Here is a 19139-nt window from a genome sequence, read left to right on the forward strand (position 1 = left end):
AGTATGTTAGATTTTTACAGAATGTTTAAAAGTTAGTGTTTTATTATATATATAATCTTATCTTTATCTTTAATTTTTTCCTGTAAACTTTTTTATTCTAAAAGTACCAAATACATCGGATATAATACATGCTTCATACCCATGTTTGACATCAACTTACAATTTCTAAAAAAAAGACACCCCCCCCCCCTATAAATGTGGCATTGATTTTTGTAATGCTAAGGGATTGAGAAAAGAAATAACTCTTTTGATTGATTTAATATGTTGATGTTTTCAATGAATATTTATTTTACAGTTGATACACATTTTCTTTTTATCAGTATTTATTTAAACGTTGTATCCATATTTGTATGAGCATTTAGATATACATATAGATAATCATAAGGTCATTGATCTATATTTATATTGCAAGGTTAATGATTTCAGGCAGCTATGATGTTGTTATTTATATGTTATCAGTTGTTATTAAAATAAAATGTAAATAATTGAATAGTTTTACTTTTTTATACTATCCAGTTATTGTTTTGCATGCAACAAATGTTGAAGAATGTGAGAAATAGGACGCTAACTCTGCTAGAGCAGCACAAGCTCTGTCGTATAAAGCTTTGTATTCCAGAAGGTAAAGGTCATGGACAATCCATACCTGGGATACAGGAGGGTCTGGTTGGGGTTTACAGAATAGAGAATGATTGACCCCAAAAATGCAGAATAGAGATGGATGGTCCAAATAAAAAAAGAATAGTGAACAATGGGGTGCAAAAATATGAAGAATTGAAAATATTGGACAATTTTTAGTGGAGGGGGCATTAAGTTTTACCCTTATCCGTACGTACGTCCCAAGATTGGTTTCCGTTCTCTAACTATAGTTTGCCTCAACCAAATGTTATGAAACTTATATACATTGCTAATTTCCACAAAACACAGATCAAGTTTGAATTTTGGTGGCATCACTTTTACCGTTCTAGAGTTGTGCCCCTTTACAAATGGTAAAATTGCTGAAATATTTGTTTCTGTTCTCTAACTTTAGTTTGCCTCAACTAAATGTTATGAAACCTATGCACAATGCTAATTACCACAAAACACAGATCAAGTTCAAATTTTGGTGGCGTCACTTTTACTATTCTAGAGTTATGTCCCTTTACAAATGGAAAAATTGCTGAATTACATTTCTGTTCTCTAACTTAAATATGCCCCAACTAAATGTTATGAAACTTATAAACAATGCTTATTACCACAAAACTCAGATCAAATACAAATTTGGGAAGCGTCTCTTTTACCGTTCTTGGGTTATGTTCCTTTATAATGTTATATGCAAACGGGGACATCATCTGTGTCCCATGGACACATTCCCCATTAATTTTTTTAAAGAACAGAGAAAAATTGGCCTAAAAAATTGAAGAGTACATACATGAAGACCTTGGTCCATTTTTATACGACCGCAAAAAAATTTTTGTGGTCGTATATTGGTATGACGTTGGCGTCGTCGTCGTCATCGTCTGGCGTCCTCCGGCGTCGTCCGAAGACACATTGGTTTTCACACTCTAACTTTAGTTTAAGTGAATGGATCTCTATGAAATTTTACCACAAGGTTCAATACCACAAAAGGAAGGTTGGGATTGATTTTGGGGGTTATGCTACCAACAGTAAAGGAATTAGGGGCCGAAAAGGGGCCAAAAATAAGCATTTTTGTAACTTCCAGACATAACTTGTGTGTTAGTGTATGGATCTCTCTGACATTGTACCACAAGGTTCCATATCACAAAAGGAATGCTGGGATTGATTTTGGGGGTAATTGCCTTAAAATTTTAGGAATTAGGGGCAAAAAAAGGGGCAAAAAACAAGCATTTTTCTAGTTTCATGACAATAACTTGTGTGTAAGTGTATGGATCTTTCTGAAATTGTACTACAAGGTTCCATATCACAAAGGGAAAGCTGGAATTGAGTTTGGGGGTAATTGCCGAAACGTTTAGGAATTGGGGGCCAAAAAACACATTTTTCTAGTTTCCAGACAATAACTTGTGTTCAAGTGTATGGATCTCTCTGAAATTGTACTGCAAGGTACCATACCACAAAGGGAAGGCTGGGATTGATGATGGGGGTAATTGCCTCAATATTTTAGGAATTAGGGGCAAAAAAGGGGCAAAAAACAAGCATTTTTCTAGTTTCAGGACAATAACTTGTGTGTAAGTGTATGGATCTTTCTGAAATTGTACTACAAGGTTCCATATCACAAAGGGAAAGCTGGGTTTGAGTTTGGGGGTAATTGCCCTAAACGTTTAGGAATTTGGGGCCAAAAAGGGGCCAAAAAACACATTTTTCTAGTTTCCAGACAATAACTTGTGTTCAAGTGTATGGATCTCTGTGAAATTGTACTGCAAGGTACCATACCACAAAGGGAAGGCTGGGATTGAGTTTGGGGGTAATGAATCATAAGGGGGTTCAAAAAATTTAGGGGGGGGGGGTTTCCTTTTTTTTTCTTTTTTTCCTTTTTTTTTCTTTTAAAATTTTCCATTTTAAGTTGGTTATTTCTGATTTATATTTTAAAGCAAATAATAATGATATGGTAGGAGATACACACCAAACAGGATGTGTAAATTATTATATAATAAGTATTGTGCAATAGCAAGAAATTTTCAATTGCACAGTATTGCACAATAGCAAGAAATCTTCAATTGCACAGTATTGCGCAATAGCAAGAAATTTTCAATTGCACAGTATTGCGCAATAGCAAGAAATATCCAATAGCACAATATTGCGCAATAGCAAGAAATTGTCAATTGTACAGTATTGCGCAATAGCAAGAAATATTTAATTGCACAGTATTGTGCAAAAGAAGATACTTCGTATAAATTGCTTATTTCTTGACCAATTTCAATGGGGTTTTATTCTTGAATTCTTGGGGTTCTTTAATATGCTGAATCTAACCGTGTATTTAGTTTTTGGAATTTGGGCCCGTTTTTAAATTGGTCCACATTGAGGTCCAAAGGGTCCAAAATTAAACTTTGTTTGATTTCATCAAAAATTGAATTATTGGGGTTCTTTGATATGCCGAATCTAACCGTGTATTTAGATTCTTAATTTTTGGTTCTGTTTTCAAATTGGTCTACATTAAGGTCCAAAGGGTCCAAAATTAAACTTAGTTTGATTTTAACAAAAATTGAATTCTTAGGGTTCTTTGATATGCTGAATCTAAACATGTATTTAGATTTTTGATTATGGGCCCAGTTTTCAAGTTGGTCCAAATGGGGGTCCAAAATTAAACTTTGTTTGATTTCAACAAAAATTGAATATATGGGGTTCTTTGATATGCTGAATCTAACCATGTATTTAGAGTTTTGATTTATGGGCCCCGTTATCAACTTTGTCCACATTGAGGTCAAAAGGGTCCAAAATTAAACTTTGTTTGATTTCATCAAAAATTGAATTCTTGGGGTTCTTTGATATGCTGAATCTAACCATGTATTTAGATTTTGGATATTGGACCATAATAGGTGAATGTCCAATTTAAAATCTTTAAGTTCTTAGACCACATTTTTTTCTGTGTCAGAAACCTATGCTGTGTCAAATATTTAATCACAATCCAAATGCAAAGCTGTATCAAGCTTGAATGTTGTGTCCATACTTGCCCTAACTGTTCAGGGTTCGACCTCTGCGGTCGTATCAAGCTGCGCCCTGCGGAGCATTTTATTATGGTTTAATGTGTGCTCTAAAATGTTTTTTTCAATTATGGAACAACAATAGTAGTTATAGGAAAAATTGCAAGGTATACATGACTGTCAGAAGGGTTTTACTGTATTTGGTATGTTGAATGATTGTTAGGTGTACATGCCCATATGACAAGGTCAATCTGAGCTTAACTCATATTCATGGTTTAGCTTTTAAGTTTTCTTGATCAGGTCTGGTTCTCAGATACAATAAGTAAAAGGTAACTATGTTTGGTGTGTAGAATGATTGTATGGTGTACATGTCAGTCTGACAGGGTTTATCTGACCTTGACCTCATTTCTTGGATCACTGATAATGTTAAGGGTTCGTGTTGCTGAGTCTTTAGTTTTGTATGTTGTGTTTTGTGTATTGTTGTTTGTCTTTTTGCTGTTTTTCATTTGCCATGGCATTGTCAGTTTGTTTTCTAATTATGAGTTTGAATGTCCCTAATATATTTTAGAAGTCGACTCTGGTTAGTATTTATGTATGAAATTTTTGTGGGCAAAATGTAAACCGTGAAGACATGTTATATACTTATATAATTTTATTTAGATATTGTTGCTGTATGTACAGTATTAATGTTTTCTGTGTATTGCAATGGATGCCCATTACACAAATATAGAAAAAAAAACTAAAGAGAGAAGAAAAGAAATATTTAGGTTTATATTAAATATTTTCTTTATTCATTTAAAATTAATGTGTCTTATAATTTCACCTTAAATTCTGTCTTTTATATATGAGAATCAAGTCCAAAATATGGACAAAAGAAAGTAAAAACTGAATCAAAATTCTTCCCAATATTTCTGAAATGGTGGCCAAAAAAATCCCTCCAGAATACCTGATACACATATTTAAGTTTCTGATTTGTTATAATGGAAAATTGACTTGCAAGAACCAAATTACTACATTTTGTACTATAATATTTTTTGATATATGTAATATTAATGTGATCTATAAATTGAAACAATTAAGTTTAATCTGTCATCATTGGTAAAAATAATGAGAAAAATAAAAATACCATTATTTTATTTTGACAAATTGAAGGTTTGTTTAGACACCTACTATTATTGAACTTCCATTAAAAGTGTGGTAACAATTTATGATTATCATCTTAAAACATGTACTTTAAAAAAAAACCAATGACATGATGTCATTTTAAGAATTACAGTGAAAACTAGCTAGCTATTTGGTGCCTTACAATCAACTCGAAAATTACAGTGAAATTTTATCAGAATTGTCATTAGAAAACCTTACGATTGAGGTGTTGAAAGGTTGTAAAATGCATATATATTGATAAATGGCATAAGAAATCTTAAAAATATGAAAGTTAATGGCTACCAAACTAAACACATTGTTTGGTTAAGTAGTAAAAACAAGAAATGATAAATGAGCCAATCTGAAAGACTGTATCAAATATGGGGAGAAAATGCTTGAAATTCCTTATTCAAGGTCACAATGTGATTTATATTTGTAATAAAACCATAATACAATAATAATTATAATACTTCAACATGAGGGTTTCTCTTAAATGAGGGATAAGCTAAATATTTGTGTATACAATTCTTTAGCAATAATTAAAAAAAGAACAAATTCTACAGACAAAACCTAAATAAGGAGTTGGAGAATTATTGGAATTACTCCTTTATTACTAAACTTAAATTTCATTCATCTTAACATATATTTATACATTCTGATCTTAACCTTCATTTGCCCTTGTGCATTTTTGCACGAACACGTAAGAAGGATGTATCAAAGTACTGAAGTACTGAACATCGGATGACCACAAGTTCTTGAGGATGGTCAAAAGCACTTGTCTCAGAAAAAAACAACATATCTCTTTACCTAAAACTGAGGTTAATGTACAGAGATATATTTTTTTCTGAGACAAGTTCGTGCGTGGATGATGAATAAATGACAGGAAATTCAACTTCACCGTAATAACTATTATATTGTAGTGATACAAATCAGTATACACTGAGTTGTTGTTTATATTATATTAAAATAACAGTTACATATATATATGATTTGAATCCATTTGTATATCATTCTATTCTACTATTCTAAAAATAGTGCAATGCAAGTGCATGGTGGACACTTTTCTGTAAAAATTCGATTTTTCTAAGATTGGATACGAGTAGGCATTCATATTTTCCCGCAAAATCAATTACAGAGTTACCGGTCCTTGACGGTATTTTCACAAAACGTTCTTTGAGATATTCTTCCGCATGCTTTAACACAATTTTTCGGTACGTGTGCATTGATATTATCAATGATTTTTTACTTATATATATATATCTAACTACAAAACATTTTCATATTATTAATTTATGTTGTAAACAAAAATATTTTTATCAGTATTCATTGAAGAGATGTATTTATATCAAACGATAAGGAATGTTATTTTGCACTCGTTTATGTGCGCGTATTTATCATGTTTACAGATCGGTTACAAACTCAAAACTAATTTACATAATGGAAATCTAGGCGATAGCAATACATCGGGATGACCTCAAGGTCATCGCGATGTAATAAAACAAGTCCGATTGCATAGTTTGTGTCAAACATTCCTATTAGCTCCCAGGTTACAATGTGCTTTATGGTTACAGTAATAATCTAATGTTCAGTTTGCTGGTATTTTGTTTTGATTGATTCATAGAATAAATGAATGAATGAATGAATGACTGTAATTATTCTTGTATCACGTGCTAAGAGACTGAGTAACAGAAGATGGAACATGTATTTACTATTCACGTGATAACAGGGTCCTGTTTCTTCTATTCCCTTTTAACAGTTTACAAAACTTTGAATTGTTCGAAAAACTAGGATTGTGTAACAGGAATATATTACCTTCGCTGTGATTTGTAGGGTGCCCTGTGCTCTTCAAATTCGTATTTGATTTTGGCCTTTTAACTTTTTTTATTCAAGTGTCAATGATGAGTCATTTGTAGATCGGAACGTGCGTTTGGGGTACAAAATGATAAGCCTGATATCTTTAATGTTGTTTTTCTTCAGATGAATCAAAATTTGTTTACTGTTGTTTGAGATCTCAGAAAAATAATTAAGTCTCCCCACATGTTCACGTGACTGTTCCAAGTCAGGAACCTCGTTTAATACTAATGTCTGATAGTCCGTCATTACTTATTTATACTCGGGCGATTTAGAGCTTGACATATAGTATAGACAACATCATGTCTATTGTTGGAGATCGTATGTTGACCTCTAGATTTCTTGATTGATTATTGTTTGCTGTACGTCCAGTGCCAAATACTTCATGCATGTACAGAACAAGAACAGAATGATATAATTGACAAGTTCTGCACTGAGGGGTGGACCGGGATGAAAAGGCGGGAAATGCCACTGAAAAGGAGGTATATCGGATCGGGACAGAAATTTAGTCTTGCAACAGGACAAATGCGGACGGTGCCTTCAAAGAGATGTCGCAAGAGTTCTTAAGGGCATACGATACAGTTACAGGGGAGGTAATGACGTCGCTAACGTAAAATGTTATTTTTCGCGACCGTCAAACTGTGACTTATCGAGAAAAGATGCATTTTTCGACCGATTGTTATCATTCAGACTGATTGAACTTGAAAACGAGTTCACGGACCCTCTTTTTTAAAATGACATTAGGCTTGATTATGTATGAAGATTATTGGTGCCAATTTTTATGAACAAATCACCGATGAATTTTTTTTAAATTAGATAAATATAACGCCAAAAGCGCCGTTTTTTTTAATAAAATCATGAAAATATGATAAAAATGAATTATTTCCAAAGATTTGTTACACAAAACACACTTGTGTAGAGAAGATATTCCAGGTGCTTTTACAAAACTCCGCTTGCGTTTATCTTTTAATTGAAACAAAAAAAATAAGGATGTCTTTCCATTGGATAGAAACGTCCAAGAAACCGAAATGTCCAGTAAATGTCTACAATTTCGACCCCATTTATCTCTAAAAGTAGCACATGAAGGTTATTTTTTTTATACGACCGAAAATCATTTTGGGGTCGTATATTGCTATCACGTCGTCGTCGTCCGAAGACATTTGGTTTCCGGGCAATAACTTTAGTTTAAGTGTATGGATCTCTATGAAATTGAAGAAAAAGGTTCAAAACCACAAAAGAAAGGTTGGGATTGTTTTTGGGGGTGATGGTCTTAACCGTTTAAGAATTAGGGGTCAAAAAGGTGCCTAAAACAAGCATTTTTCTAGTTTCAGGACAATAACTTGTGTATAAGTATTTTGATTGCTCTGAAATTATACCACAAGGTTCAATACCACAAGTAGAAGGTTGGGATTCATTTTGGGGGTAATTGCCCAAACCGTTCAAAAATTAGGGACCAAAAAGAGTCTAAAACAAGCATTTTTCTAGTTGTCAGACAGTAACTTGTGTTTAAGTGTATTGATGTCTCTTAAATTGTACCACATTTTACAAAAAGAAAATTTCTTTAAATGTTATTTTTTTTGGAAAAGGGGGGGGGGGCGGGTGGGAGAGGGGGGGGGATTTTTATCCTCAAGATTTAAGAAATAAAAAAGAAAATTTCTTAAATTATTATTTTTTTTTGGAAAAAGGGGGGAGGGTATAAAAAAAGAAATTGTCAATTTTCCAAAGAAAAATTGGGGGTCACAATTTATCTTGCTAATTCTTTGTATATAGTCTGAAAACAGCTTTACTAAGTATTGCGCAACAGCACAGTGTATTGCACAAAAGCAAGAAATCTTCAGTTGAATATTAAAATATAAATTCAAATCATATAACAAATTTCAAGTTCTTTGACTACATTTATTCTGTGTCAGAAACCTATAATGTGTCAAATATTTAATTACAATCCAAATTCAGACCTGTATCAAGCCTGAATATTGTGTCCATTTTCTATACCCAAGTCAACTCTTGGGATATGTTTTTCTCTGTTTTGAGGGTGTTGTCCTATTGGCGTTTTATATTCCACATCGCCTTTTTATGTTGAGACCTATCAGCCATACAACACAGAAAATGTACGCCTGTGCTAGTATGCTTTATCATGAGGTCAAATGTATTTGATATGCAGTTCCCCTTAATCTAACCTAACGACAAACCTTAACATGTAAACTATGCAAGATATACCTGTTGCGGAAGTTTTATTGCGGAATGTATAAATGTCCTATAGATATCGTCACTGACGAACATTTTGACACTATCATGACATTCGCTTGACATAAAATAACCACAACCTGTAAAATCATTATTGATTTAAACGTTTTTGCCATATAATAAAAAATGCATATAAATAACTTTGTTCCATGTGAATATAAAACACCAGCATTTTTTTCATGTCGTTGTTTAGTCGAGAGAACTTTACAAGAAGGTAATATTGCATATGTGTAATAAACAACTGCCACCTATTTTTATTCTTTATTTTAACCAATTTTATTGAAATCAGATATTTCATTTATCATTTGCAAACAAGGAATTGTATATTTAAAAGGAATGGAAACGCGGCTCGAGATCAATCGGGACTCCCGCGGAGCGATAATTCATATCTGTTTCGGTCGGAAGTATGATAAATCATACAAAGAATCACAACGGTCCATTTCCTGTTTTATTTATCGGTCATCGATCTAAATTCACTTGGTCAACTCCTTTTAGAAGATATAAAGGAGGATAAAAACCAAGACAAGAAGAAACAACTCTTCCGTGTAAAAAGGAACCCCTTGGGTGTCAATTAAATGCCTTTTCGACATATGTTTGCAATAAACTTTTAATAAAAAGTCATATTAAAATCGACCTCGTTCGTCAAATTTGCGAGATTTTCATCCGGATTACAAAACAAGAAATACAGTGTTTTGATTTTTTTCTCTGAAAGGCTCAACAACAATGAAAGGCCAAAAAAAATAGTTGAAGCTGAAACCTTATTCTAAAACTTGGACTCTTTTTTTTTATGTTTCTGGTATAATTTCTGAATTTTCTACGATTTTCCGAAATTTCAGTTTGGCATTTCATTATTCTGTCAAAACGTGTCTTTCAATCTGGCAGTTAAGTATGATTTTTCAAAATGTTGAAAAGTAGTAATACACAATTCCTTGATGCAAAGAAGCCGAAAATATGAATTTTTTTAAATGAAAATGGTCACGAAAACCAGGGACAGTCTATACTAACTGTATAGACTTCCCTGGTACTAACAAAGTATAGACTGTCCCTGCAAAAACTGACCAAGATACACACGGACAATACGACATAATGATTGAACATGGTTCTCAGAATTAAACCAGTACAAGATAATTGTTAAACCATGTTATTTGTACTTTTTAACGCGAGCATTATAAAATTATCGACCAAACACCATACATAATTTGTTTTAAGGCTACCCAGTAAACGTAGCCATGGGCACGAGAGATAGTATACAATATTGTAAAGCACAAAAGAAAGACATATCGCACTTGCTCTCCTCTGTATTGGTAACCAATGAAATCCCTCATATCTAATTTTGCACAATCCATATATAATTGATTATATACACTCAAGACAAATAAGAAACAGTTTATGGACAGTCATATTTGTCTGTGTCACGTAAATTTTTTTGTAAGATATCAGCGTGTATCATTCAAGTTATACTATATACCAATTACCAATTCATTGGCAATAATGATTTTTGTCTCGCCTTGACGGAGTCAAAAAGCGAGACATAGGTATGCTGTTTTTGGCAACGTCGGCGGCGTCAACAATGTATTAGTTTGTGATTAGGTCTAGTTTACGGTGAACAACAAGTGGTAGGTCAATGATATTTAATATGCAGTTGTATTAGCATTGGCACATCTCATTTCCATGTAGATTATTTGGCCCTGCCCCTCAGTCATGGTCTATTGACTTTGAAACGTTTGCTTAGTTAACATGTATTAGTTTGTGATTAGGTCAGTTTATGTGGAACCACTAGTGGTAGGTCAATGATATTTGGTATGCAGTTGTATAAGCATTGGCATATCTCATTTCCATGGAGAATATTTGACCACGCCCCCTTAGTCATGGTCTGTTGACTTTGAAACTTTTGCTTAGTTTACATGTATTAGTTTGTGATTAGATCAGTTTAAGATGAACTGCTAATGTTAAGTCAATGATATTTGGTATGCAAATTTATTGGCATTTGCAAGTTTCGTTTCAATAATGATTATATAGCCCCACCCCCTCTCATCATGGTTCATTGACTTTGAAACTTTTACATAGTTTACAAGTTAATGTTTGTGTTTAGGTTTGTTTAAAGGGAACGACTTATGATAAGTCAATTGTATTTGGCATGCAGTTGTTTTAGCATTGGCACATCTCATATTCCATGGAGATTGTTTAGCCATGTACCTTCAGTCATGGTTCATCGACTTTGAATATTTGCATAACTTACATGTTAAAGTATTGCTATTTTAATTTCAACGTTTGCATTATCAAAATTACAAAATTAGTAGTCGATAAAATTTGTGAAAATATACAAAATATTTGTTGTATCGTGATGGCGTTTATAAGAAATCCTCTTTCACTCCACTTTTCCCCTAGTGATAAACTACTTATCTTTGATACCCTTGCAAAAAAATGATATAGGTTCAAATTTGTTTAAAACATTATTATAATTTCAGGAAAAACAAGAACATTTTTGGATTATTTCTAAGTTTTCTACCATTTTTAAACAAGAACAATTACACTCGATGAACAATTAGAAATTTGCGCCATTAATTACACAAAAGAACCACAATTTACTTTATTGCCATTCCATTTTAATGACTGGGAAAGAATAAAGAATTTGTTTTCATTCAAATATTCTAGCAATAAAAAAGTAAGAACAATGATGTCATTATAATATTATTGCAAATGAAAATTATATCAACTGCTTTAAAATATGCTCATGAATAGTTCTCTATGATTTAAGATGATGTCCATGTCAAAAAATGTTTGTGTGCACTCCGGACGACAAAAATTTGTTGAGGAACTTTCATGATATTGATAAATGTAGTGTTAATACATTAAGAGAGTATCATTGTAAGCAACAACACAGCTAACTCTCCCTGTATAAGTTTTGGAAGCAAAATACATAAAACGTTTATGACCATAAAATGAAAGGGACCACATAAAACAGCCACGATCGTTAAAAGTTATTTAGTATGGCAGAAATATACAACCGTGTTTTCAGTACGATTTAAAAATCACAAGTACTCAAAGGTATCTTCATCTCAGTAGTCGGTGATTCGGTACTGGCATGAGATTGAACGTATTTTCTAAAATTACCCATGGAAAAATTATTAAATTATATCAGTGAAGAAAACTAAGGTTCTATCTTCCAGAGGCAAAGTTGACCTTTGATGAATTCGGCTATTCTTTTTAGACCCCTTTTGGTTATAATACGGTTTATCTCATTTATAAGATAAACCAATTTAATGAAAGAGAAATGATTACTGCGTCATTCGGATCCGGTTCTCGTTTCCCGATAATCAACGTCACATGACTCTTCAGCATTACATTGAACTAGCCACTCTTGTAGATATGTAAAAGTTTCAAAAACCCACCCACCTCCCCTTGCAATCTTCCATCTAATAACAATTCTTTTGTCTGCTGCTGTTTTATTTATCTTTTCAGAATGACCAGAACAGGCCGGATCTATAACATTTTGGACAAAAAAGAGGAAACAAACAAGCCGATGGATTTGCTTGCTGAATCATACGTTCGAGAACTATATATGTTAATGCTAATTTTCATGAATGGCTACCACTTTTATCTAAATATTCAGACACCAGCAGTGTGAAAATGGAATTATCAATACCTGCTATTAGTTCTTCGCCTGAAATGCATTTAACTTTTGACTTTATTTGGATAAAGATCAGCATTTATCTTGATTACTTGATTATAATTGTTCATTATTTTGTAATAAAATCATTCGTCAGTCAAAAAGGATGTCGGGATCTGGCAAGATTAAGGGGTTATGATCGTTTCCCGTAATTGTACGTCGGATCATATTAGGTTTTTACTTTCCTGCGGTACCGCAGGAAGTTCTGTTGAGACCATCTCATGTCTACCCTGAGTGGTCGGTTCTGAATTGGTACCAGTTCGAGCTTGACTGTTTTATGATACATAGTACGGACTATGTATTCAGCGTGCATATAGAGTTTTATGATATAGAAACTGTTAATCTTTACTCCCCTGAAACCAGGGGGTGATTCGAATAAGATCCGACGTATTTGGGGATCATAACCCTCGTTCTCTTTAGGATGAACCTTGAGGAACTTGAGCATCCATTGCTACCAATGGTGCACAGATTTGTCAGTTAAATCAATCATGTCGGCATTCTGTTATCATGTCAGACCTCGTCATTCAAAGTGAACTGTGGCCGTTCTTTCCACATTAATTATTTGTTTGTTATGTTTTTGCCTGAAACTTGATTCTTTGATTAATAGCTCATAACGTTTCTATACGTTACCATACATCGCTGACTTTTAGATATTATGATCATAGCGTTTTTGATAAAGGTCTATACAATTAATAAAGTGTTTCTTTCATCACAAAACGTGCCATTTAAAACACTCAAGCCTGGGTGTGCACTTTTTATAACAGTAAAACAATAATTAAAATATTTTAAAGAATACGTTTTTACATTTTATTATTTTGTTTAATTATGAGTATTAAAGAATGTCAGTGTTTGATCGTGTAATGTGTAAAACATTCTTTTAGTATTGTGGTATATTAGTCATAACCCCCTTCTATATATCTTATTTTCACTGTTTGATGACAAATTACTGTTTTATGTGCTATTAATAACAAGTCTCTGACAAAAGCACATCAATTTGAATGACCATAAAAAAACTGTCTTCCATATTGATACGATATTAATAACTTAGCCGCAATTTTTTCCCTTTGTCGGATAGCTTGCCTTTATATACTGAGGTAAGAATGTTTGATATTAGGTATCTTGTTCTAATAGTTAGATATGAATACTCGAGCAAAAGGCGAAGTCAAATATTTTAAGATATTCTCTTACAGATCTTTTACATTTTCTAAGAATCTACTTTTGATTCCGGTTTTAATTGCTTGTAGTGGCATCATGACTTTCTAGCAAAAAAGAAGTTTTAGAAAGGAACGTTTCTCTATCATATTATTTATCTCGATGATGTCTAAAAAGTCTGTGTTTGGCAATATTTTCAGTCAGTCGTGTGTATGAAATAAGAGATGTGGTATGATTGATAAAAACAAACTATAAACGAAAGACAAAGGGAAAAGAAAATGCAGGTCACTGTTCGTTCTTTAACAATAAACAAAGACAAAAAAAAGACAAAAAACAGCAGGCAGAGGATAAACATTTGACTAGTCTCCTGGCCAGTTGATATTACAAGAAAAATACACAAAATTAAATCAATTTATAGCTCATCTTTGCCTCAAAAGTTGAAAAATTCAAAATACTAGTACATTGAAATAAGAATATGTTAAAGTATGTTCGTAACATTTACATGTATACTTTTACCACCAGATGTGCAAGGCGGTCTTATCTGCAGTTGCCATCTTGTTGACGCTGTACGTGACAGTGGTCAGTGGCAATTACCTTCCAAAGACTCTCCTGGAATGTTTTGACCATAAAGTTGAAAATAGCCATGAAGGTGTAGCATTAGCTCGAGATCTACAGAAACATTGCCTTGACATGTTCTTACATCCCACGATAAAGAGAAATATGACGACGGATGAAGTCAACTATCTTCAATCCATATTCCGAAAAATTATCTCCGAATCAAATCATGGAAGCAGAGTCAAAAGACGTACCAAACTGTTAGAAGTGTTTCCGAAACGTATCAGACGAGAGGTCCGAGATCCTATGAGTAATTGGCCAAAATATTCTGCAGCAGTACGGAGGCTGAAATTTGATATGGTAAGTTATGCATTGAAGCAGCTTTTCTGTGAATTAAAAAAAGATATAAATAAAAATTAAACAATCCCTTTTAAAGTGAAACATTTTAACAAAATACTTCTTAAGACAGAAATTAATTAGCCAACGTTCAAATATTGCATAGTCTTAATACTACGGTACAGTATATAAATAGTCTGCCAACACAGAGACATATCTTATTCCCCATCAACATTTTCACTCACAACTGGAAGTCTAAAAGTGTGTCATCTGGTTGATCGATCTTGGTATCTGTCTAAAGTTTCTATATTCTGCTAAAGTATATGGTAACGTGTTCTTGAACACTGTAATTAACATTTCCATAGCCTAAAACGTTACTCTTCTTGTTTTTTTTTTCCAGAGTGGTGGTACTGGTACGAGTCGATATGATACAATAGCAGATCTCCATAGAATAGCTATAGATGAAGCACATGGTGGGCCAAACTTTTGTCCCTGGCATAGATTGTATTTGCTGATGTAAGTGGTGAACGCAACCTCGGTGGTCTCGTGGTAGCACGTTCGCCTCGAGTGCGGGAGATCGTGGGTTCGAACACCGGCCGGGTCAAACCAAATACTTTAAAATTGGTATTTGCTGATTCTCTGCTAAGCACGCGGCATTTAGGAGTAAGAGCAAAGACTGGTCGGCTGAGAGTCAGAATAATATTTCAGGGTAAGGTGACATGTCTTCCTGCGGACTGTTACCTTGTGAACTAGCACGTTCAAAATCCGGCTCAGCGTGTCGGTCTTGTGAAGAGCAGGGTTAATATTCATATTACATTAACATTTTCTCGTCCTAAATATGCATATTAATTTGCCACTGGACGTAAAGCATCCATCCATCATCATCACAGTCTACGAAAAGGTTCTTAATATATGAAGGTCTTGGTTTTGGGGGGGGGGGGGGGGGGGGGGGGGGGTAATTTCTGTATTCTTCAATTCTTTAATATTTGTCCATTATTCTCTTTATTTAACACACCATAGTTTCTATTTTTCTTTATTCTTTTTCGTATTTGCCCTTTATTCTCTATTTTAATCCCTGCCATGAATGGAATGTAATTCTACAAAAACTTTTAAAAATGTCCTTGTCGATTTAAAATCATTAAATGACTCCATCGACAGCAAATCTAGCTGTGACGTTCTGTTAGTTTTTGTTTGTCACGGTCAAGAATCAAATGTAGCTTTAAAATTCGCGTATATATAACCACGACGTCTAAATTGAGAACAACGTTCAAACATATGATTGCGTTGGATAAACACCGCAATTTTTATACGTGTGCATGCAAAACAAATTTCTTGGTAGAGGGGTCTGTTGATCACTGTTACTAGCAAAAATGTTTAACTATTTCATATATCTTTCTAAACGGTTAAAAAATGCTTTGGATCAATGTCATCTGAACTGATTCTTTACCAGAGTCATTTTCAAAACGTATCTAAATCTTTCATAGACTTAACAGCATCACATCTTTAGGTTCTAAATTATCTTTCGGAGACTTCACTGCATCACATTGTTATTTGCTTGTACTTTGAGGTTTTAATTTTTAATTTTTGAATACATAATTGCATTGTAATTTGAATAATATTTGACCTATTTTGAGTGTTTATAAAACAAATATAATCGAAAAGAGTATTTCAAACCAAGAACAACAAGTCAATTGTCTCTGTATTAAATACGCCGATGCCAATGCATTTGCTTCCGGTGCAAAGAACATGTAGAAGTTTGAGTTTAATTGGTTTAAAAGAACGCACTATTCCTTTTTTTTTAGATTTGAGACAGCTTGTGGTATAGCTATCCCATTCTGGGATTCTTCTATTGATTTTGAAATGGCAGATCCAACTGAATCAAAGATTTGGACAGAAGACTATTTCGGGAACGGTTTTGGTGAAGTAGAGTCTGGACCATTTAGTGGATTTGATACGCCAATTGGACCACTTATACGTAATATTGGGTCAGATGGTTCTCTTTTTCAGAAGACTGGAATCTTGCGCTTGTTATCCAAGAGAAGATTTGCTGAAATAAATGTAGGCACTTCCCCAGATGGTGAAAATCTTGAAGACCAGCATGGACAAGTCCACATTTGGTGCGACGGACAAATGAACAACTTAGAAAGGAGTCCATTTGATCCAGTCTTTTGGTCACATCATTGTTTTGTTGATTACATCTGGGAACTATTCCGTACAAGACAGAAATCATTGGGAATCAATCCTGCAACTGACTTTATTCCCACCAACATAACTGGTCAATCACCAAACGACGAAGCAAGAGGAATCACGGGATATCTAAATGTTGATGGATATTCAAACCGCATCGCTAAACTTGTTGAGTACAAACTTACACCATCCTGTCCCAAGTGTAGTAATAGTGACGCCTTGCATTGTGACCGGGCAAAACAAATGTGCATTGCTGATGACAGGACTGTTAACTCGTACGTCGGTCACCAAGAAGACGCTGTTAAGATTGCAAACAAATATGGTCTTTCAAATGGAAACCATGGCCCTGCATTTAATCTCATGTACCGAGATGCTCGAGTCAGAGTAGATTCGGTAACATTAGTTTACCGAATAGTTCGACAAACTTCCAAGAAGTTGTACTATGGTTTACCGCATCAAACCAAAAAATCTTATTACCGAGTACCGTACACTTACAAAGGGACATTTCAGAAAAGACTGTCCGTAACCAAATGGTATTAAACAGGTTTCAAAGTCCCATTTAAAAAAGAAAACTTATTTATAAATAAAATTTTTACCTTTTGTTGTTTTACAGTAAAAAAAAATATGTGTTAAGACTCAGATCGACGTCCGCTCTCTAATCGACGTCTAATCTGATGTAACATTCTCAAGTCAAGGTTTCAATATTTTGTACCATGTGATCATGGAAGTATTATATCGATTTCATTTTACTTCCATGGAAATACCAAAGCGACGTCCGAGCAATAGGTGTCTCCTCTAATCGATGTCAAATATGATTTAATCATTTGTTTTCTATATGATGTTAATTTATTCTCTGTAGTGCTAGTTTTTTCCCCGTATAGATTCTAATGCTGCCTAAATAGAACATTACACATCATAATGATTTAGTTGACTCAGAAAAGAAATAGGGGAAACAACATCCCATCTCAAAAAATTATCAACTAGTTGCATCGGCAAATGACAACACGGACAACAAATTATATGGACATTTAAAATGTGTGGAAGACGTTGATCCACTCGATTTACGTTGTCTTATTCCTTTCATATGCATATGGATAAAGGGAAATGTGGTTGTATGTCAATGAGACAGCAACCAAACAACAAAGATAACCGAAAGATATCTATAGAGTCTTCAACAATAGACTCAAGGTAGTGTCAATTAAGCTGAAATTCTCCAACTACGAAAAATATTCGGATATGACTACAAAAACTCCTAATATAGGACATAGAAATACTTTAGTTAGCAAAAATAACTTAAATCAACGAAGTATATAACATACCACATCTTCTTATTTTTATAAAGTATATAGCTATTATATGTAGAGTTATTGTCATGAAAACGGATCAATACTAGTATTTCAATTGAAATTGATATCACTACCTGTTTTCATTGATAAGATTATGAAATCAGAATTTTGATAGATTTAATAAAATTATAAAATTTTTATCTTACTTGTTACAAATAATTTTCGGGAGACGTGGGGTCTCGTTAAAGAACTGGATGTCGATTTGAAAACGGAAAAAGACTTCGATTAGAGGCGCATACAATCGGCCGTCAATCTGCAATCTTACAATATAATTCATTATGACGTGAGATTGGACGTCGATTTGAGATACGAACGTTGATTTAAATTTAGACTGCCTGCTCAGCATTTAGAGATTATCTATGATTTACAATCTAACAAACGTGTACAAACGTGGTACACAACAACAACAGAGCTAAAGGGTTATATCCTTCAGAACCGTTTTACATTAAAAATTGTTATTAGAATATGATTTGTTTATAAATATCCTTATACGGCGGAAAACAGTGATATAAATGAAAATTCTTTTAAGACATTAATTTTTTGTTGTCAGTTTCTATAGTGTTCGACGAGTTGACTAACTTGACGTGATAATTTTTCACATTGTATGTATGTTGAAGTAAAGCCAGATTTATCACACAAACATTTATAACAGTAATAATTAATATGACAGACTGGTCGTTAAATATCAGAATATTAGTCAGAATCAATCATTTGTTATAAACTTATTCTTCACTAAGTTGTCGAGTCAGGTCAACAGAAATGTATACCATTTGTATATACAATGTATAGGTGTTTAGGCAAAGAAGGTTTTTTATTTGTTTGCTTATTTGTTGTTGTTTTTTTTTTTCTTGGAAAAAACCATCACCATCATTGTCACCTAAGCATAAGTTGGTTTTAATGTGTTTGTTGTTTAAACAGATAATTCAATTTCCGATATTTTGTAATTCTCCAACAATCCTAATGCATATCGATACCATTGCTAGTGGAAGGTCCTGGTTGTATAGGGCCATACTATGTGTTTTGTACTGGCAAATTTATTTCAAATTAATACTCGAAAAT

General features: G+C 33.5%; 1 protein-coding gene across 1 annotated transcript; it reads left to right on the forward strand.

Moving 5' to 3' along the window:
• Positions 1-13530: 13530 nt before the first annotated feature.
• LOC127704875 (tyrosinase-like protein 1) lies at positions 13531-17896 on the forward strand. Its single transcript, XM_052209108.1, has 4 exons — positions 13531-13598; positions 14179-14571; positions 14948-15063; positions 16350-17896. The coding sequence occupies exons 2-4, from the start codon at positions 14179-14181 to the stop codon at positions 17272-17274; spliced, it is 1434 nt and encodes a 477-aa protein (XP_052065068.1). The 5' UTR covers positions 13531-13598; the 3' UTR covers positions 17275-17896.
• Positions 17897-19139: the final 1243 nt, after the last annotated feature.

The sequence above is a fragment of the Mytilus californianus genome, unplaced genomic scaffold (genome assembly GCF_021869535.1).
Source record: "Mytilus californianus isolate M0D057914Y unplaced genomic scaffold, xbMytCali1.0.p SCAF_6, whole genome shotgun sequence".
NCBI classification, from domain to species: Eukaryota; Metazoa; Mollusca; class Bivalvia; order Mytilida; family Mytilidae; genus Mytilus; species Mytilus californianus.

Bases quoted from the DNA above. Each gene is read 5' to 3' on its own strand.
- LOC127704875 (XM_052209108.1), top strand. From the start codon at position 14,179: ATGTGCAAGGCGGTCTTATCTGCAGTTGCCATCTTGTTGACGCTGTAC. The intron at 14,572-14,947 runs GTAAGTTATGCA...TTTTTTTTCCAG, and splicing joins GGAGGCTGAAATTTGATATG to AGTGGTGGTACTGGTACGAG. The intron at 15,064-16,349 runs GTAAGTGGTGAA...CTTTTTTTTTAG, and splicing joins CATAGATTGTATTTGCTGAT to ATTTGAGACAGCTTGTGGTA.